This window comes from Salvelinus namaycush, chromosome 21 (assembly GCF_016432855.1).
Source record: "Salvelinus namaycush isolate Seneca chromosome 21, SaNama_1.0, whole genome shotgun sequence".
Taxonomy (NCBI): Eukaryota; Metazoa; Chordata; class Actinopteri; order Salmoniformes; family Salmonidae; genus Salvelinus; species Salvelinus namaycush.
Genome location: NC_052327.1, coordinates 12,787,849 through 12,810,759, shown reverse-complemented (window position 1 = coordinate 12,810,759; position 22,911 = coordinate 12,787,849). Strand labels below are relative to the sequence as shown.

General features: G+C 44.6%; 1 protein-coding gene across 6 annotated transcripts in view; it reads right to left on the bottom strand.

The window, feature by feature from the left end:
* LOC120066100 (pleckstrin homology domain-containing family A member 7-like) overlaps positions 1-22,911 on the bottom strand; it is a 172,574-nt gene that overhangs the window by 49,743 nt on the left and 99,920 nt on the right. For all 6 annotated transcript variants that reach the window (XM_039017206.1, XM_039017207.1, XM_039017208.1 and 3 more), the window contains 3 exons: positions 20,517-20,600; positions 10,227-10,341; positions 1,130-1,234 (listed from right to left, as the gene is read on the bottom strand). In XM_039017206.1, coding sequence (XP_038873134.1) covers positions 1,130-1,234; positions 10,227-10,341; positions 20,517-20,600 — 304 coding nt within the window. The remainder of the gene's footprint in view (positions 1-1,129; positions 1,235-10,226; positions 10,342-20,516; positions 20,601-22,911) is intronic.

Sequence of the window (22,911 nt, the reverse complement as noted above, 5' to 3'; positions counted from 1 at the left end):
TTTTCCCTGGTAGGAAGAGCGTGTTCATGTCCCCATTGTCATGATAGGGAGTTTGTTTTGGAGGAAACTCATTTGGTGTTAGAATAGCGTTCCCTCAGAAGTGAGTGTGTGTGGTGCCAGAGAGAGAGGGAGAGAGAGAGAAAGAGCGTGTCTTTCTGTGTGGGTGTTTGTGTGTTTCCACCGATAATGCGTGTCTGTCAGTTAAAGATATTTGCATTGTGCTTCTCTTTTCTCTTAGAGTTTTATAAAAATGTGACAGTGCTGGATTTTCCCAGTTCCAGCGAGGGCAAAGTCACATCCATCTACCTGGCAGACATAAACTGGGTTCAAAGGTCAACCCTGGAGCTCATTAAGACACTGGGTGTATCCCAAATGGTACACACTACTTCTTATTTGGTGCCCTACCTGTGACCAGCTCAAGTAAAAAGTAGTGCACTATAAATGGAAAAGGGGGTCATTTGGGACTGTGTACAAAAAAAACGTATACAATATGTTCCATACACCCAGCTACCAGTTTATGCAATCATGTTGTCCTACAGACACCTATCTACCAATGAGCTCTATTCTATGAGTCTCTGTGTGTCTCTACTAACCAATCGACAGTATCCTGTAGATTCCGCAGCCCTTTGTGTCAACCGATGAGCTTTGTAAACAGAGTTCCTGTCGACCAATCAACTGACAGCCTGCACACCCATGTCTATCATCTCCATTGGCTTGCTTGTCCCACTATCAGCCAATCAGTATTGTCCTACAGATACCTATCAACCAATGAGCTCTATCCTGTTTTTGAAAAGCAACCCAATGCATGTCCATGTGATGTGTCCATGACCTCTGTTGCCATGGCAGCCTATGCAAGTACTTCCCAAACCTCTCCTCAGGGGTTGGGAAACGCTAATAGACAGTGTGTGTGTGTGTGTGTGTGTGTGTGTGTGTGTGTGTGTGTGTGTGTGCACGTTCGCGCGTTTCAAAATTAATTAGCCGTATGTGCCTTCGGTATGCATACGTGTGAGTGTGTGTGTGCGCATTTAAAGTTTCATTAGTCGTATTAGGTGTGTGCGCCTTTGTACATGTAGGTACGCATACATGTGTGCGTGTATGTGTTGTGTGTGCATGTGTGTGTGTTGCTTACCTGTTTGTAGAGCCATCCTCTCACCACCACGGGGACGTCGGGGTTCCTCTTGATGGACTGCTCTCGCTTCCCAAAACTGTGCACCCTCCCACTGGACCTGGAGCCCTATAGGACACACACATCCAGCATACTGGTTAGTTATTTCAACTTTGACCTCACCAGCCCTTACAATTTAGCTTCTACTGTTCTATCCTCAATTTCAAAATCATACTTGAAAAGGGGACACAGATCGATTGATTTCATTGACTAGACAACTAAAAAGGTGCACGCGGCCATGACAGTACACGACGGTCTCTTGTAGGAGAGTTGGAATACGTAGCATGATACAAAAGAAGAAATGCTGTTTGCTCGTAAAGTTAGATTTTTTTTTAAAGTTTCACATCACACATTTTACATTATATTCTGATTGGTTGACCCAATGCAATCAAATGAAGTTAGATTTTTAAGCAAGCGCAAAATTTGTGAATATTTGGGACAATAGTTTACCATAAGCCAAACTCTCACCCACATAAATAACAAGTGAAGAAAAAAAATGACTCCCATGAGTTTTATAGTAATACACCTCGGGAGGAACCATTGAGGGGGTGCTGGGGTGGGTGAGCCCATTGCTCTTCTGACTAACCAGGAGGTGAGAGTTCAACTAGGTCTGACATGGCCGTTAGGGCCCATTAGCTGCTGGTAATGGTCTACAGCGGTAGTGATCATGAGCATATAGTTACAGCTGATGAGGTTATAGAGGTAGCCTATAAACGATCAAAATAAAGAAAGTCGCACACTCCACGTGTAATCTCCCAGCAACTTAATTGGTATTTACCAACGTTTCAACATCACTGTGCCTTCCTCAGGGTCAGACCCTGAATTTCTTTATTTTGATAGTTTATAGTTTATTCGCCGTTAGTCAGCACCTCCACACAAACTATTTTCTGGGTGTGCGCCAGCTCATGTTATTTTTATGTTATAGAGGTAACCGTCAACAGGACAGCTTGTGGAGGCTGAATGATGCCCTCCGGGTTGCGTGTGTCTGTGTGATCCCCTCCGTTGGTGAAGATCGATTCGTCGGCCATTAGTGAGACACAGCTGCTGGGTAAGGGCCATGAATCAACCACGCATGCGCCGCACACACACACACACACAAATGCAAGGTTGACGCTACCAACATACAGACACAATACATTCATGGAAACACGCAGACACGTATGCACACACATCACATACACACACACCACACTCTAGGGCTGTCCCTGACTAAAAAATAATAATCTTGGTCGACAGAGTCATCCTATTCTTTCGACCAATCGACGGGTTGAAATGTTTAAATACGTATTTTTCCATATATAGACAGACACACGCTTGATTGAAATGCATTCCAGGTGACTACCTCGTGAAGCTGGTTGAGAGAATGCCAAGAGTGTGCAACGCTGTCATCAAGGCAAAGGGTGGCTACTTTGAAGAATCTCAAATACAAAAAGCGATTGATTTGTTTAACACTTTTTTGGTTACTACATGATTCCATATGTGTTATTTCACAGTTGTGATGTCTTCACTATTATTCTACAATGTAGAAAATAGTCAAAATAAAGAAAAACCCTTGAATGAGTCGGTGTCCAAACTTTTGACTGGTAGTGTATGTGGATGATTTATAGAGCCAGGCACATTTAATGGTTAGGCGATTGAAAATAGACCTAATTTCCTCTCTCCTCAATTTTCTTAGACAATTAGGCTAAGGCAAGGGCTGTTTCCTTGTCTCTGCTGCCTTCGCTGCATTGCTCTCAACCCCAACACGCTGGTTAACTTTGCTATTATGCACATAGCAACATAGGGAAAGGCCCCATATTCTAGGGCGCACTGAAGATTGTTTCAGAACCACGGACAGCAACCGTATCCAACGCGGGGGAAATCGCATTTGTTATAAAGTAATATTAGATTTATTAGTGTTGTACCATTATTTTGGGGGATAAAATATCCATTTACAATTTCAGTATCACGTCTTAGAATGATGGACTGTGCCATCCCCTTGGCCTCCGCAATGGATTAGTCCACTGACACAGGTGCGAATCAGACAGCTGTCTTGTGCGCCATGAAAAAAAAACTAAAATAGTGACCGCTCGACTAAAGAGATCTCGGTCGACCAAATAGGGTCAGCCCTATCACACGCACCAGCCACAAGTCATACATACAGTACATACAAACACAGACAGACGGACAGCAATTCACATGCTTAAAGTTCCTCAAATGCATTCACATACACACACACCGAAGCATTAATGGAATGTGCCACATTCAAATATAGTCTGGGTCCATCTGTTGATGGGGTGGATGTGATTTACCTCCGTGGAGTTGTGTATGCATGCATCCCTATGACCTGAATTATAACCTACTACTCAGTACTGTAATGAACCACTGAAGAAAAGGGAGCGAAGCGTATCATTTATGCAGCATGGACCGGATACGACATGTGCGTGTGGGGGGGTGGGGGTGGGGCCGTCGTTGACCGACACCTCTGACGTCAGCGCTCGACGTCATGTGGTCGCTCTCCGTCCCCTCGCTGAACTGCAACACTCGTCATTCCAGTACCTTAATTGCAGCGTTAAACGAGCCTATCAACATCACAAATCACCTAACAAAGCCCCACTCAACTCCCCTGGCATGTCAGTGATATGACGTGAGGCAAGCCGTGTGTGTGTATAGAGTACACTACAGGCCGTGACGTATCCTGTACCTTACACACACCACCTCCCACACACACACACCACCTCCCATACACACACCACCTCCCACATACACACCACCTCCCCCACACACACACACTACCTCCCACACACACACACACACTACCTCCCACACACTACCTCCCACACACACACACACACTACCTCCCACACACACACACACACTACCTCCCACACACTACCTCTCACACACACACTACCTCCCACACACTACCTCCCACACACACACACACACACTACCTCCCACACACTACCTCCCACACACACACACACACACACACACACACTACCTCCCACACACTACCTACCACACACACACACACACTACCTCCCACACACTACCTCCCACACACACACACACACTACCTCCCACACACACACACACACACTACCTCCCACACACTACCTCCCACACACACACACACACACTACCTCCCACACACACACTACCTCCCACACACTACCTCCCACACACACACTACCTCCCACACACACACTACCTCCCACACACCACCTCCCACACACACACACAGACTCCCATCATTTCTATCCCAAACCTGAGCAGGGTGTTACGGCTGAGGGGTTTGGTTTAACTGGCGGGATGTGACGGCTACAAGTGCTTTAGCGGCGTTGTGGGAAGCTCGGGGGCGCTGGCGCTACAGCTGGTGGGAAGAAGAAAATAAAAAAAGGTGTCTAATTACGCGATTATAAGAACCACTGCTGACCAAGCGTGGAAGGTAGACACTAAAACGGCAGAAGAGCTGTCACAACAGATTCCCTTGTCTATATAGTTTAATATAGTCTATTTTAAGGCCGGGTAAACTCGTGGAAATATGGGAGTGATATTAGTGCCAACAGAAATGTAATTTGTTGGCACTTACTGTATATCACACCATACAATAGTGTCTCTAATGTAAGATTCAGTTTTTGTCAGAGAAAGGCTATAGACTGCGCATTCGGAAAGTATTCAGACTCCTTCATTTTTTCCACCTTTTGTTATGTTACAGACTTGTTCTAAAATGTATATTAAAAAAATCCCCCTCAATCTACACACAATACCCCATAACGACAAAGCAAAAACTGGGTTAAAATTTTTAAAATAAATTTATGGGGGGAAAAATGGAAAAAAAACTTTACTCAGTACTTTGTTGAAGCACCATTGGCAGGAATTACAGCCTTGAGTTTTCTTATGTATGACGCTACAAGCTTGGCACACCTGTATTTGGGGAGTTTCTCCCATTCTTATCTGCAGATCCTCTCAAGCTCTTTCAGGTTGGATGGGAAGCTTCGCTACACAGATATTTTCAGGTCTCGCCAGAAGAGGTTGGATCGGGTTCAAGTCCGGGCTCTGCCTGGGCCACTCAAGGACATTCAGAGACTTGTCCCGAAGCCACTCTTGCGTGGTCTTGGCTGTGTGCTTAGGGTCCTTGTCCTGTTGGAAGGTGAACCTTTGTCCCAGTGAGGTCCTTAGCGATCTGCAGCAGGTTTTCATCAAGGATCTCTCTGTACTTTGCTCTGTTCATCTTTCCCTCGATCCTGACTAGTCGCCCAGTCCCTGCCGCTGAAAAACATCCCCACAGCATGATGCTGCCACCACCATGCTTCACTGTAGGGTTGGCGCCAGGTTCTCTCCAGACATGATGCTTGGCATTCAGGCCAAATAGTTCAATCTTGGTTTCATCAGACCAGAGAATCTTATTTCTCATGGTCTGCGAGTCCTTCAGGTGCATTTTGGTAAACTCCAAGTGGGCTGTCATGTGCCTTTTACTGAGGAGTGGCTTCCATCTGGCCACTACCATAAAGGCCTGATTGGTGGAGTGCTGCAGAGACGGTTGTCCTTCTGGAAGGTTTTCCCATCTCCACAGAGGAACTCTAAAGCTCTGTCCGAGTGACCATTGGGTTCTTGTTCACCTCCTTGACCAAGGCCCTTCTCCCTCGATTGCTCAGTTTGGCCAGGTGGCCAGCTCTAGGAAGAGTCTTGGTGGTTCCAAACTTCTTCCATTTAAGAATGATGGAGGCCACTTGGGGACAGTCAATGCTGCAGAAATGTTTTGTTACCCTTCTCCAGATCTGTGCCTCGACACAATCCTGTCTCGGAGCTCTACGAACAGATCCTTCGACCTCATGGCTTGGTTTTTGCTCTGACATGCACTGTCAACTGTGGAACCTTATATAGACAGGTGTGTACCTTTCCAAATCATGTCCACTCCATTGAATTGACCACAGGTGGACCCCAGTCAAGTTGTAGAAACATCTCAAGGATGATCAATGGAAACAGGATGCACCTGAGCTCAATTTCGAGTCTCATGGTAAAGGGTCTGAATACTTATGTAAATAAGGTATTTCTGAAAACCTGTTTCGCTAGGTCCTTATGGGGTATTGTGTGTAGATGAATGAGATTTTTTTATAAAAAAAATATATACATTTTAGAATAAGGCTGTAACGTAACAAAATGGGGGGGAAAGGAAGGGATCTGAATACTTTTCCCCAAATGCACCGTACACGCTACATACTCTTTACAGTCTGTTTCAGTATGTATTTGTCTGCAATTTACTATGTGGTGACAATACCGTCACACTGCCTTGAAGAGTTTGAAGAGAAGACATCTCTTTGACAAAGACTTGGGAACCATCTCTTTGACAACAGCATATGGGAACCGTCTGGCACAGACACATTGGTGCTTATTTTCAGGAATGCGAGCGACGAAACAAAAGTGTAATGAATACCTGTTCTGGCTCACCGATTTGTTGTTGTTGTTGTTGTCTTAATGCCATAACAGCACACACACAGAGGAAAAGCATGACTCATGCTTCTGGAAACTGATGCAGCGGTTTAGTGCTGATGTTCATCAGTAAAGCAAAGGATATTGCTTGATCCCTTATGGAGGGAGGGGGTGGGGAATGGGTGGGATCACCTGGGTTGCATCCCAAATGGCACCCTATCCTCTATACAGTGCACTACTTTTGTACTGCACTATAAAGGGAATAGGGTTACGGTGGCGAAAAGCTGTGGTCTCTCATCATGGTAACTGATGAGCCCCAGTGTGATGGATGCCCGATCCTCTCCCTGTGTGCCACATTCAATCATAGTCTGGGTCCACCTGTTGATGGGGTGGACATGATTTACCTGTTTAGGTAATGATTTATGATTTACCTGTTTAGTGGTGTGTGTGTGTGTGTGTGCCTAAGAAAGAGAAGCAGTGTGTGTGTGTGTGTGTGTGTGTGTGTGTGTGTGTGTGTGTGTGCTCTCCCATCCTCTGCCAAAGAGAGGGAGATATGGAGCAAAAGAGAGAGAGCGAGACAGAGCAAGAGAAAGGAATGAGCGAGAGCTCATTTCATGCTAATGGTACAGTAGCCTGTTCTCTTGGCTTTACGCAAAAGCCTTAAAGGAATATGGGGAAGGAATGCCACTAAGACCAGTCTTCAAAGTGAAAGTCAGGTAGTGAATCGCCTTTCAAGTTATAAATGGGGCGGGGGGGTGAGGATCAGGTGTATCCCACCTGCGGCTTGAAATGGGCTTGACTGTTCTGCCGGGGTCACAGTAGAGCCTGGAGAGAAGGCCCCGAGCTTGTTATGTTGAGCCACACACAACTTGTAATTCGTCATACACCTGACACACAAACAGGCACACATTTTACACTTGACACACACAAAACGCACACTCTTGCCCTGTCACATTCACCCTCAACCTGCACAATTCCATAAACACACAGTCCCCGTCTAATTCCGTCAGATCCACACGTCTAACTTTCCCCCTCTGAGGTCTGCGACATTAATTAATCCAGCCTCCTACGGGCAGACAGAAGCCCCCCTCCTCTCCACTGTCTGGTGGCTTTTAATGGAGGCTTGGTCAAAGGTGTGTGAGAGCAGCCCCCCTAGCCATTCATCATCGCCTAATGCCAGTCGTTAATTACTTTTCCCTATATATAGTCCCCGACCGATAAATCGGTTGACCAATACTGTCGGCAGATATTAGCCATTCACAGAAATATTTGTATCGGTCTTTATTCCACAGATAAAGAGCCGATATTATATACAGTGTCGGTCAAAAGTTTGGACACACCTACTCATTCAAGGGTTTTTCTGTATTTGGACTATTTTCTACATTTGTAGAATAATAGCAAAGACATCAAAACTATGAAATAACACATATGGAATCTTGTAATAACCAAAAAAGTGTTAAACAAATCAAAATGTATTTGAGATTCTTCAAAGTAGCCACCCTTTGCCTTGACAGCTTTGCACACTCTTGGCATTATCTCAACCAGCTTCATGAGGTAGTCACCTGGAATGCATTTCAATTAACAGGTGTGCCTTGCTAAAAATTTGTGTGTGGAATTTCTTTCCTTCTTAATGTGTTTGAGCCAATCAGTTGTGTTGTGACAAGGTAGGGGTGGTATACAGAAGATATTCCTATTTGGTAAAGGACTAAGTCCATATTATGGCAAGAACAGCTCAAAGAAGCAAAGAGAAAAAACAGTCCATCATTACTTTAAGACATGAAGTTCAGTCAATAGGGAAAATTTCAAGAACTTTGAAAGTTTCTTCAAGTGAGGTCGCAAAAACCATCAAGCGCTATGATGAGACTGACTCTCATGAGAACCGCCACAAGAAAGGAAGACCCAGAGTTTCCTCTGCTGCAAAGGAGACGTTCATTCGAGTTACCAACCTCAGAAATTGCAGCCCAAATAAATGCTTCACAGAGTTAAAGTAACAGACACATCAACATCAACTGTTCAGAGGAGACTGCGTGAATCAGGCCTTCATGGTCGAATTGCTGCAAAGAAACTACTACTAAAAGACACCAATAAGAAGAAGACTTGCCAAGAAACACGAGCAATGAGCATTAGACTGGTGGAAATCTGTCTTTTGGTCTGATGATTCCAAATTTGAGATTTTTGGTTCCAACCGCCGTGTCTTTGTGAGACGCAGAGTAGGTGAACGGATGATCTCCGCATGTGTGGTAACCAACCGTGAAGCATGGTGGAGGAGGTGTGCTGGTGACACTGTGATTTATTTAGAATTGAAGGCACAATTAACCAGCATGGCTACCACAGCATTCTGCAGCGATATGCCACCCCATCTGGTTTGCGCACCTCCAGGCTGTGTAAGGGATATTTGACCAAGAAGGGGAGTGATGGACTGCTGCATCAGATGACCTGGCCTCCACAAATCACCCAACCTCAACCGAATTGAGATGGTTTGGGATGAGTTGGACCGCAGAGTGAAGGAAAAGCAGCCAACAAGTGCTCAGCATATGTGGGAACTCCTTGAGGACGGTTGGAAAAACATTCCAGGTGAAGCTGGTTGAGAGAATGCCAAGCGTGTGCAAATCTGTCAAGGCAAAGGGTGGCGACTTTGAACGATCTAAAATATATTTTGATATCTTTAACACTTTTTTTACTACATGATTCCATATGTGTTATTTCTTAGTTGTGATGTCTTAATTATTCTACAATGTAGAAAATTGTAAAAAATAAATTTAAAAAAGGGAAAAAAAGAAGATAAACACTGGATTGAGTAGGTGTGTCCAAACTTTTGACTGGTACTGTACATAAAATAAACAAATACGTATGCTCATTTGAGGTCATAAAAAAAAAAAAAATGCAATGGTTTCCTGAAGAGGGCGCTCTACGAGCTGCTGGTTGAACATTATTCAGCCCTAGGTCACAATGTGAGAGAGAGTAGGCATTGTGGTTTGATGGTGAGTAGCTTGCCACAGCCAGCTAATTTTTATCCACTGCCATACAGTAGATAAACAACTTTTTAGGTACAACTTAAAGATGTGTAAGTTGTACCTAAAAAGGTAAACTAAACTAGTTTTACTGCCATAGTTATAGAGGATATACAGTTGAAGTCGGAAGTTTACATACACCTTAGCCAAATACATTTGAACTCAGTTTTTCACAATTCCTGACATTTAATCCTAGTAAAAATTATCTGTCTTAGGTCAGTTAGGATCACCACGTTATTTTAAGAGACTCCGTTCTTTACTGTGCGGCGCCAGTCAAGTTCATATAGACTAAACCATCCATCGTCTGTCACGTCACGATGTCGTCACCATCAACAACGGCAGTCAATCATCGTCGATAGACAATGCTATCGTAATATATACGGGATAGATATGGTATACATCGTCCAGCGAAATGCTTATTTACGCGTTCCTTCTTGGCAATGCTACAATAAGAAATAATTAAAGACAAGTAAATGGCTCAGTAGAATACATTTTTTAGCATAGGTATAATACAGGAAGGCCAGGACAGAAACTGAAACAGAAACGCTCCGTATCGTTCGTGCTTCAAAAAGATAACATCATGTCAAATTTGAGAGGATTGGGAGAGAATAAATCAATAAGGTTTTGAGACTGACCTTTGACCCCGAGGTGGTGTCCACGGTGGAGGTGGTGACGGCGGTTGAAGCCTCGCTGATGGTGCTGGAGGGCCGCAGGTCGGCTTGCTGGGGGTTTGACATGCGGCCGCCGGGCCTGGTGAGAAACAGAGACAGCAGCACAGGGTCACACAGAGCAGACATGACCGGGTGTGTGTGTGTGTGTCTATTAAGACACCTTGAGAGAGACATACTGGCGAGAGAGACAAACTGTGTGTGTGTGTGTGTGTGTGTGTGTGTGTGTGTGTGTGTGTGTGTGTGTGTGTGTGTGTGTGTGTGTACACAGAGTGTCATTGAGACACCCGGTAGAGGATGCGACTTCACACACACACACGACTCCGTAGACTGAGCACACACCCTGGAGGCCAAGGACAGAATGGTGTTCTGTGGAGATGAGCCCTTTTGTCTGCACTTTCACCAGAACAGCTCTCTTTCAAGCCTCAGGGCCCATGTTCCTAACAAGTGCTGATATCTAGGATCAGTTTCGCCTTTTAGGCCATAATGAATAAGTTTACATGGACAGGAGGGGACCTGATCTGAGACGCTTTATGAACACAGGCCCAGGTTAGCAATCCTTGCACTGAATATCAATAAATATATGGGCATGCCGAATAATGTATCATTATTACTAAAAGTCAGAGCACAGGTTGACTTCATCAGAAAGGAATCAATCTAAAAGGTTCTTCGTTGTCCTCTCTGACGGGGGTCCTCTACCCTTAAACCTAATTTACACCTTCCGCTTTGTCCGCTAGGTTCGCTTAAACACAAAGATGCAATATCGAGCGTCCGCTCCAATCTGCACATGTCCCCACGGACTCCGAAATCTCTGCATCCACAGGACACTTTTCACGGGAGGTGTGCAAATGCGGACCCCTGTGTGGACAGGAGTGGAAGTTCAATTGAAGTCGAAAGTATAAATTGCCGCTCCCAACACAAAGGTTACCCACGGGGTAGTGCGATTCATCAAACGCCGCAAATCTAGTTCACGCTATGATTTAATATTTTTCCAGTATTTTACAAAGGTTCCATGCTGAGAATAAATCACTTTTCTCCCGGGTAACCTGGTATTTCCCGACAAAACCAGAAGTGTCATTCAAAAGCATTACAAAGCAAATAAATATGTCTGGATTTTATTAGAGCTTTGATCAGCATGAAAATTCAAACCTGATACTACCTGAGCCTAATGAGCCGTATATTAAATACATTTTATGAGCCCTACATTAATGAAATTGAATGGGCCCAAGCCCAAAAAAGCCATTATCCAATACATAGTTCATTCGGAAAGTATTCAGACCCCTTCACTTTTTCCACATTTTGTTACCTTATTATTATTTTATTTTTTTAATTCAGCAATCTGCACACAATACCCCATAATAACAAAGTGAAAACAGGTTAGTAGCCATTTTTGCTACTGTATACAGTTGAAGCCTGAAGTTTACATACACTTAGGTTCGAGTCATTAAAACTCGTTTTTCAACCACTCCACAAATGTCTTGTTAACCATCTATAGTTTTGGCAAGTCAGTTAGGACATCTACTTTGTGCATGACACAAGTCATTTTTCCAACAATTGTTTACAGATTATTTCACTTATAATTCACTGTATCACAATTCCAGTGGGTCAGAAGTTTCTACAACTGTATTTGAGTCCACCTGTGGTAAACTCAAATGATTGGACATGATTTGGAAAGGCACACACCTGTCTATATAAGGTCCCACAGTTGAAAGTGCATGTCAGAGCAAAAACCAAGCCATGAGGTCGAAGGAATTGTCCGTAGAGCCCTGAGACAGGATTGTGTCGAGGCACAGATCTGAAGAAGTGTACTAAAAAATGTCTGCAGCATTGAAGGTCCCCAAGAACACAGTGGCCTCCATCATTCTTAAATGGAAGAAGTTTGGAACCACCAAGACTCTACCTAGAGCTGGCAGCCCTGCCTAACTGAGCAAGGGCCTTGGTCAGGGAGGTGACCAAGAACCTGATTGACAGAGCTCCAACATTTTTCTCCCTCTTTCTCCCTCTCTTGCCCACGCTGTACTGTGAGATTTACATTGTATGAATAGGAAATGAGCTCCAAGTGATTCCAGTGTTGGCCGACCATGTCTGTGTCCAGCCATTGTTAATGTGATTTGTCGCTCTGTCCATTCCAGAGCGCAGTAGTAGCTGTCGGATGTTCGAGGGCAGGAATGAGGGTGCACTGCTGTGGATTTGTGTGCGTGCGTATGTGTGCATGCTCCAAGGATTAATAGGTAATTTGGCTAGATCTCTATAGTGGAGTGTTTCAGAGCACAGCACACACACCGTTTCTCAATAAAGAAACTAAATCACAAGGATTTCCAGATATGTGACGGACCGGCTCGATCTTATGTAGCAAAATTTGAAATTGTGTTTTTTTTTTTATTTTTTTTACATTGGATAAAAGTAGACTCAGAGCTAGAAAATGGTATATCATAATTATGCTTTGAACGTTGATAAACTTGTAACCTCACATTTGCGGAAATGTCCTTTGCATGTTTTGGTACCAACTGGAGAGCTCTTCATCTGTCTACACCCATTCAGCATCGTTCACACCCTCTTAAGCCTTAGCCCCACCCATCTCTAAGGATTCACATGTGAGGTCATGCACTAAACAACCAAAGATTTCAAGACTAAAGGCTGGTGTATACTACTGGTATGTTAGTACATTCAATCTGGAGTGCCAGAGTGTGCTCTGGGCGTTCGTAAACTCAGAGCGTTGTCAGATTGTCAGTTCGTAAATTCAGAGCGTTTCGCTCTCGGAGCGTTCAGAGGTCACACTGGATGCTCTGGCCAATGAGTAGGGTTGATCTGAGCCTTCTGAACTAACAACAGCAGTCAAGCACCCAAGCTAACTGGCTAATGTTGGCTAGCTACTTCCAGACACAAATGAGAGAACAGCTCACTCTGACCATTTTACATTCCCTAGCAGAGCTGTTTAGGCTGTTTTTATGCATTGGTGACTGTAATTGTACTGCTGGCAACAATTTAATTACGCTTTTTTGCCAACGTTTCCTGACACCGGCCATATTCAACGGGTGTTGAGCGTTCGCAAATTTGTCAGTTATTCTGCACTCTGGCACACCCAGACGAGAGAGCTCTGAAATCGGAGTAGATAGCCAGAGCGATATGATATTTACCAGCTACGTCTATCAACAGTTGTCGTAGTGACATCATGAACATTCTATTGAAATGTTTACTTGCATAGTAGAGTCTCTAAGACATGAAGCTAGATAGCTAGCTAAACAATGAACCATAATCCCAACTCATAATGTTACTACCCTGCATGAATCTGCAGGTAGCTAACAAACCAGGTTCAATGTTAGCTACCTAACATTAGGCTATAACTAGCAATGCAAATGGCTCTGAGATATGAATAATATTACTACACAGACACGTAACGTTAGCTAGCGAGCTAACAGTACACTAACTTGAAATGAAAACGACTTTCTGACAAAATTAAAAATGAGTAATATCTGAAAAGGTAGCTAGCAAGATTATCTTACCCGTATACGCTTCTCCCTCTCTGTCACGGATGCCATGGTTACCCTTAGTTTGAAGATGTAATCCGGAGACAGGTGTTTTATACAACAGCCTTCTGTGTTCTCTTTTCGAATCCCTCTGCATATTTGCAATCAAACGCCATCATTTTCTCCATCTCCTTAGCTATCATACTCTAATTACACTGATTTCAAAACTCGGTCCCCCAGAAAGTGGAGAGCAACACTTCTGCAGTTCTACTACGTGATACCTTTCAAAAAAGCGGCATTAGAAAGGATTCCCTACACATACTGACCAGCTCATGTTATAGACAGACGCACAGACACTCCTCTGGGGTTTCTCTCATAGGATATGGATAGAGCCAACTCATCTGTCAGGAAGTGATGCGAGGTTGTGGGCGGCTAGCCAACTAGGCCATCACCTGAGAGAAATCATCACCTCCTCCCACAATGCACTGCGCTCTGGGCCCCTATCCACAAAGCGTCTTTGAGTAGGAGTGCTGATCTAGAATGGGTCCATACAATCTTATTCATTATGACCTAAAAGACAAAATTATTATAGCTTAGCCTTAGATCAGTGGTATTCATTTAAAAAAATGATTTGATAAGAGATTAAAATACAATGAATTCAAAATTGTGTTTATGTAAAAATCTAAATGTTCCCATTTTAAGGTTGTGTCATTAGATTTGAGGTGGGGTTGTGTGGGGTCGCCAGAAATTCTGGAGGGAAAAAATGGGGCCCCCGCTAAAACAGTTTGAATACCACTGCCTTAGATGAACAATCAAGCAAAACCTTTGAAGCTACTAAAACTAGAAGATAAGTGTTAAAAACTAAAGGCTCAATCAATAATAGTGACTGAAATGGAGGCAAAACAAATAAAATAAAATGAAAATACGACTTCATTATGCGATGTGAAACAGAAACTAATATAATCACTGAAACTAAACCTACAAATGCACAAGGAGACTCACGTAACCCTTCATTTCCATAAACACAAGAAACAAATAGTCAAATCTATACATCTGCACACACAGAATTCCTCAGCGCTTCGCTGTACAGAAACCTGGTAACGCAGATCTCGCCTCTCCATCTCTGACTCAGACATTTACTTTGTCGTCATGAGAGGGGAAGAAAACACTTAAGGGGCGCGCATCCCCAACGGCACCCTAGTGTACTACTTTTGAGCAGAGCCCTAACCTTTACTCTAACCCTATGGGCTCTGGTCAAAAGTAGTACCATAGGGAATAGGGTGCCATTTGGGACACAGCCAAGGACTGGCACTTACGAAGGGCATTCTGCCAGGCAATCTAGGCAGCGACAGCCAGCTTTTCAGCACATTGGTTATTATCATCACTCTGGGCCTCCTGAGAGTTGTCACCCTGGAATAAGGGCCTTGAAGGGATATTCTTTCCCACAGGTTTTAGCTTATTTTCAACTTCCCTAAGGTGTTGTCATTTCCTCCAAAACCTTTTTTGAATTCGTTAGCTGGTTATTTAGCAAAGTCCAGAATGGCTAGTGGAAACGACAGTTACCAGGGTGCATTTCAAATATAGAAAATGATAACCAGCTATAAGGGCCTCGGCTTTGGCTCTCATTGCCGCCTCCCTTCAGGGGCAGACTGACGTGCAGCGAGGAGAAAAGCACTGTGGTCACGTTTGTAGTGTAGTGTAGTGGACCCAAATAGGGGACGTCATTAGGATAGACAGTGGCAATTTAAAAGAAAATTCTGGTGTGTTTGGGGACGTGATGTTAGGCCTAGATACTGTACAGAGTATTTTAGGGGAAGGTATAGAAGGAACATCACATTAAAAGGAGACAACAAACTGCTTCAAAATGCCTCTTTGGTTCTGGAGTACCACAATATCGCCACATAAAAGTCATCCACGACCCCATTCCTGATCTATCCAGAGAGCAAGCGTGTGTATAAATACTCAGCGTGAGGCCTTGTGGAGGTGGAAACACGCTCATTGCTCTCCCTCCCCATTCCCTGTCTGCCTGTGGTCCAGGTGTTTGAAATCCACCCTGTCGCTGCCATGGCGACAGTCAACAAAAGCATTGCCCTGCCCGGCGGGTCAGCGATCCCTCTTGTGAGCGAGTCATCACATTGCTAGCGTAGCTTTGCCCATCATCACCAGATACCATAGCAATGAGGGGGGAGAGAGAGAGAAAGAGAGCAGTTAAGAATCAGCAAATAACTGTTTGAGATACGGAGAGAGAGGAGTAATAGACTGATTGAAAAAGAGAGAAGAAGTTGCAGACAGACGGACAAGTAGGTAGGCAGTCAGGCAGGCAGACAGACCGGACACCGACGCGAGACGCCAATTCAGCCTGATATAAAAATAAGAGGCGAAAACGTGTGGCCTCTTATAAGGTGTGAAGCCTAGACACTTTAGCCACTCCTGGGTCTGAGAGGCCCAGCCAGTCTCCCTTTAGACACCAGTCTCCCTTTAGACGCCAGTCTCCCCAAGGCAATATTATAAGACCTTAGATGAGGTTTCAACTCGGCTTTGATGGTGATCTGTTAGGTGGTGCCTCTATCTAAGCAGTGCTGGAACAAGGATATGTGATCTAAAGACTATACCAGGCGTCTGAGCCCAGAGCAGAGGTCAAGATCCCTGCTGGTTTTCTGTTCTTCTACCTGATGATTAATTGCACACACCTGGCGTCCCAGGTCTAAATCAGTCCTTGATTAGAGGGGAGGAGTTAAAAATCAGCAGTGGAACTGGCTTCGAGGTCCAGATTTGAATGTCTTATGTGAAGTAATTTGCACTTCATCAGCAGTCTCCACATCATATTGAAAAAAGCCCAAAATTTGGTGGGTCTGTACTGTCATCTTATACACTCAGTTTGTTAGTACCGAGTCGGACCCCCGTTTGCCTCCAGAACAGCCTGAATTACTCGGGGCATGGAAACGTTGCTCAATTGGTATCAAGGGACCTAACGTGTGCCAGGAAAACATTCCCTACACCACCGCCACCAGCCTGTACCGTTGACACCAGGCCATGGACTCATGCTGCTTAGCCAAATCCTGACTCTACCATCCGCATGACGCAACAGGAACCGGGATTCGTCGTACCAGGCAATGTTTTTCCACTCCTCAATTGTCCAGTGTTGGTGATTGCGTGCCCACTGGAGCGCTTCTTCTTGTTTTTAGTTGATAGGAGTGGAACCCGGTGTGGTCGTTTGCTGCAATAGCCCATACGTGTTCAAAGACCGACGAGTTGTACGTTCCGAGATGCTGTTCAGCACACCACTGTTGTACTGCACCATTGTTTGTGGCCCGCCTATAAGCTTGCATGATTCTTCCCATTCTCCTTCGACCTCTCATCATCGAGCTGTTTCCTCCCACAGGACTGCCGCTGACTGGATGTTTTGTTAGTCGCACCATTCTCGGTAAACCCTAGACACTGTCGTGGGTGAAAAGCCCAGGACGCCGGCCGTTTCTGAGACACTGGAACCGGCGCCTGGCACCGACGATCAAACCACGCTCAAAGTTGCTTAGGTCACTCGTTTTGCCCATTCTCACATTCAATCAAACAGTCCCTGAATGCCTCGATGACTGTCTGCCGGCTTTACATGCAGTAGCAAGATACGGCCACAGTCGTATCTTAAATAGCTACTATTTTTATTTCTCAAATGGTAATTGAAGCTCGCCTCCCATTCGTCATTCAAGTGCATAGGCGACGGTAGTGAAGGCTATCAGCTTGTCACCCACCACTTTGCAGTGTGAGCTGGAGGCAGTACGCATTTTGAAAACATATACTGTGCTTAATTATTTGAAACCTGAACGTTTTACTTCATATTGATTCACAGTAGCCGACAGAAAATCCGACCATAGAAACGTGGAGGCAATTATTTCATAAAGACTTCCTCGTATGCCATTGAAACCAGCATTTCTCTCCTGCTCTATTGGCTTTCATATCAACTTTCTCGCGTTGTCCAGAAGCCAAAGGAACAGTCCTGGTCATATTAGCAACCCATCCTAGTGGTTGCATCTTTAGAGTTCCCCTCTTTCTAACAGAGATTTTCATATCTGTCACCTGCTATCAGGTGCGCTGTTTAGAATGGTGTTTCCCTGGGAATTATATTTTAGCAAATGTTTGAAAATGTTGTTTTATTGGCTGCTTCATTACACGAGTTGCATGTTCTGTTAAGATGAATTACCATAATCTAAATGTGATATGTCATTCTGAGCACTGTGGGTGGTCACCCTAACGGGTTGTGCACCCACTGTATATAGAGGTCCAATACATTTCTGAAATAGCCAGCAAATTAAAATCTTCCCGGTCACATTGTCCGGCGCCACATTTTCCTGACGGAAATCCTGGACTAGCCCTAGTATAGAGCAAGACAGAGCAACGCCTGTGATCTATGTGGTAGTTTGACCTACTTTTGTTGAATGCACTGATTGTAAATCGCTCACCAAACTACAGGTAGTGCTAGGCTACATTGTATCCCACAATTCTCATGGCTGCGGCATTATAGCTTGCCTAGTTCCCCGAAACGTTTTCAAGGCTGCAGCTGCACTGAGACTCATTACACAACGCACCCACTGACACAAACACACCTCTGGCCTGTTCCTTCTGTATGCAGTACTAGAGAGTGTGCATGCTGAGTGGCCGTGACACATTATCTGCGCGGCTCAAATGGGCCTCCACGCCCACATACTGTAGCCGTTAATGAGACGGATCCATCAGAACATAGCAGGGGAATGTGCTCTCCTGTTATCTGCCAGACACAGGAGAGAGCAAGAGTGAGCTAGATCCGAGAGAGGGAGAAAGAGGGAACGAGAGAGATGGAGCGACTACCAGAGAGAGAACGTGAGACAGATTGGAGAGAGATATGGAGCGAGGTAGAGATAGAGAACAGAGCTCTACGTTGGTGAGTGTGTGGTGTCCGTGTTATTTGCTCCACGGCTGTTTAGATTTTATGTTGATGAGCAGCCAGTGCAGTGTGTAGATGCAATGAGAAATTCAAGAAATAAGAAAGTTCTATATGAACTCATGCTTGTCACTGTAGTTTTGTGTTGAGGAACAAAATCCAAAATCTTTTTCACAGAATGACTGTGCACAACATTTACAATCTGTGTCATCTTGGGCCAAAGTGTTGGACCCTGACACAGGAGGGGGAAAACTGGCACTTTGTTCTAACCAAAGGTAGTCTAAATTCACTCATCTTTGGTCCCCCATTTAAGGTTAGAGCACAGGAAGAGTGAAGACTTCTGACAAGCAACAACCAGAGAGGAAGAGGCAAAGAGAGAGGGTTTACTCTGTCCAAAATCTGTCCCAAAAAAATAAGACCATGAAATGAGGAATATTTGTAGAGGTCAATGAGAGTGTCAAGTTTTCTATGTGAGGCTTATTTGATCGAATAGAAGTTTTATTTTATTTATTTTACCTTTATTTAACTAGTCAAATCATTTAAGAACAAATTCTTATTTTCAATGACGGCTTAGGAACTGCGGGTTAACTGCCTTGTTCAGTGGCAGAACGACAGATTTTTACCTTGCCAGCTTGGGGATCTTGCAACCTTCCGGTTACTAGTCCAACGCTCTAACCATTATGCTACTTGCCGCCCCGTTGTTAGAGCGGTCACTTGACTATCTTGTCAATATAATAGAAAATCTTCAGTAAAATCAACTACAAGGTTCTACCAATGGTGCTAGTCTCCTTTCCCAAAGTTCACAGGTTTTTCAGAAATCCTGGTCGGAGGATTCCCAGAATCTGGAGGGGATAAGCTGGGAGGGTATCTTCCATCTGGGAATGATGCAACCAGGAATTAAGAAAAACCTGGTCATTTTTTTCAGAATCTCCTTGCACACAATTTCTGAGGGCAGAGCAACAAAAAAAGAGAGAAGACAGAAGAACGCAAAGAGAGAAAGAGAAATTAGAGCAAGAGATGGACAGATGCGCTGCGTTGTGTCATCCCACACCAGTACTCTGAGCTAAACTCTAAATCTGGCAGATTTTAAGGGGGTTTCAAGATGTGCAGATCATGCGCCTATAACACTAGACTTATATACCAGAGTTTGTAGGTCACAACTCATGAGCAGTTAGGGTGGTAAATCATAGCTGTACTGACAGTGTGCCATTTGGTTCACACAGTCAGGGTTAAGATGGCCTGGTAGAGGCCAGCTAAGGGTAAGTGGAATCTGGAGACCAGGCTCTGGACATTTGAGAGGGCAAATGGTCCACCCTTCCAACCTTAATGATCCATAAAGGGACTGAGAGAAAGAACATCCTATTTGGGTTAATGTACCACTCTGTTCCATAATCTCAGTTTCTAAACAACACTGGCTTTGCCTTTAACTTCACACCCAATGCTGTATACACCAAACAACAACTACATATCTATAATCCAACAAAGCCAACTTTCCCAAATGTCAGCTTTCCCAACAGTACTGGCTTTTACCACTATTCCATTAATCCATAGATTGTTTCCCTGCTCCATATACCTTGACATATCTGGCCATCGCCACAATTCTTAGGCTCCTATCTACAGTCTTGAAATAATACACAGTTGGATTTACTTTGAAGATTGATATTTGTCTGAGACGCTGAATGAATACAGATACTTAAGCTCGGCATTGGCTGCGTTTGAGGTTTGCACACACGTAGTTACAAATAGATGTATGCCATTGACATTCCTGAGAGGCCACAGGTCTGTTACTGACCATTACTAACTAGCATTCCAGCGATATTCTGAGACCCAAAAGTTCTCATCGCACAAAGGGTAGATAAAAGTAGATTAGTCACTCACTGTTCTTGGAGGATAAAACCAACGTTCTCCTGAGACTCCTGTCCCGTCACGGGGTGCCGGAACGTCGTGGTCCTCTGGTTATGGCTATGAGAGGAACAGAGGAGAAGAGAGAGGGAACAGTGGTGGGGAATGGAGGTAGGAGGAGAGAGGGGGAAAAAACAGAGTGGAACAAATTTAGCATCCCTGGCTATCGAATCAGTCTGTGGTCATTGCGTTGGATTTTCACCCCCTTCCGCTCACATGTAGACACAAGCGGATCATTCTCTAGGGGCGTAGTGGGTTTCAAGCACCAAATAACCCCCTAGTCTCACCCCCCTGACTTTCTCAGGACTGTGTAGAATGTGTGGGGTGGCGGTGGCCCCCGTCCTGGACAGCTCGTATGATCTGGTCCTAAAGTGTCAGGCTCAGCACTAAATTCCGGACACACACACACACACAGAGAGAGAGACAGAGAGACAGAGAGAGAAAGAGAGCGAGCGATAGAGATCGGTCAGGCCAGGCAAGGCCTTCATTGATTTCAACCTGGGGCCTGCGTCCCTAGGCTATTCCCGATATGTACTTCTGCACTACATAGGAAATAGGGTGCCATTTGGGACACACGAGGGCCCTCTATCAGGGGTGTAAATTCAAAGAGGGGTGGTGGCAGGGGGGCTGGTCAATAACGCTTTGCTTTGGAAACACTTTGAAGGTAAACGGCACCCAATGTTTTCCAACTATACACAGGCTACAACATTCAACTCATCTCGTGGGAGAGTGAGGGTGAGTTGGAAAATCAAAGTCATGGTCAAAGTTGACTGCCTACGATAAGGCTGATGACAAGTGTTCCATTTATGAAAGTGTGTAACTGACACTAAGTGAATCAGTGAAGTTTATATTTTAATGAATTTTAAAAAACATACAATCCACCTGCAGTGAAACCGCTCAACATTTGCATTACATCTTAGTCATTTAGCAGAAGCTCCCATCCAGAGCAGCACACAGGAGCAATCAGGGTGAAGTGCCCCGCTCATGGGCACATCGACATATCCACCATCCAGTCCACTCGGGGGACCCGAACCAGCGAGTGTTGACATCTCATAGTCAAGTGTTGTCATCACAAAATAACTAGGGAAGAAATTTGTGTAGCATCTTCTGATATCGCAAAGCCAATCACACATACATACTAAGTTCAGTTAGTCTTCAACACGTCTTGTTGTTGCTTGCTATGTAGGTTAAGTCAGTCCCTTTCAGAACATAAAGGCAGATTTGGATCTTTAAGGAGATCGCTGACAAAAGTTGCAATTTGCAGCGCTTCGTCCCCAGATATCCCAGAGTACCAGGAAGCTCTAATGCATTCCTCCTCTTCCAGGGGTTAGGATGTAATCAGTTAGGCCCTGCGTACACCACCAAGGATGCATGCCAAATGGCACCCCATTCCCTATATAGTGCACTACTTTCGAACCAGTGCCCATAGAGCTCTGGGCAAAAGTACTGCACGATGCAGGGAATAGGTTGCCATTTGGGACACAGTCCAAGTGACTTAAAAACAAGCCTTTATAGGGCACCCATCGCACAACACCCTCCCAATATATTCCCTCCATCAAATCCCTGTAGTTGAGCTGCTGCTGTCCCTGTTCCTGTCCCTGTAGGAGCTGATGTGGAGTGACGGCTGAGAGCTCACTTCCTGGTTAAGGAAGGGAAAAAAGCACTCGAGTCCAATACACACAGGGACGTGTGAAGAGGCTGCTGTGCTGTTAGTTGTCTTGACAGAGGCCTGCATCCCAAATGGCACTAAACGTAATGCACTAAATATGGAATAGGGTGCCATTTGGGACGCAAGCAGAGTTATGTTTCACACAGGAAAATAGACACTGTGCTCTAGATACGAGTATGTCTCAGAGGACACTACTGGGGTCTACCTAAGCATAGACAATTATCTTAGAAAAGTCTGTACTGCTGTCTATGCAGATAAGCATAAGTATTAGCGATATTGGCTTAACAGGAATTAATAATTTTATAGTCATTTAGCAATAGTGCTGTCCAGGGGATGGCAGTGGCACCCACCCTCCACAGTATTTTTCAGCCATGCGCTACAATGGCGACGTGGTCACAGATCCCCATCAAATTCAACAGCAAATGTAATGTTGCAGCGATTTGGGATGACCTCAGTGTATTACTTGTAAACAACCAGTGCCAGTCTCAGGGCCCATATGTGCAACCAGAGGGAAAAAAACTCTAGACCACCTTTACTCCACACACAGAGACGCATACAAAGCTCTCCCTCGCACACCATTTGGCAAATCTGACAATAATTCTATCCTCCGGATTCCTGCATTAAAACCAGTTCACTATAGCAAGGAGGATCCTGTGACTCAATCTATACGGACGTGGTCAGATGACACGGATGCTACGTTAC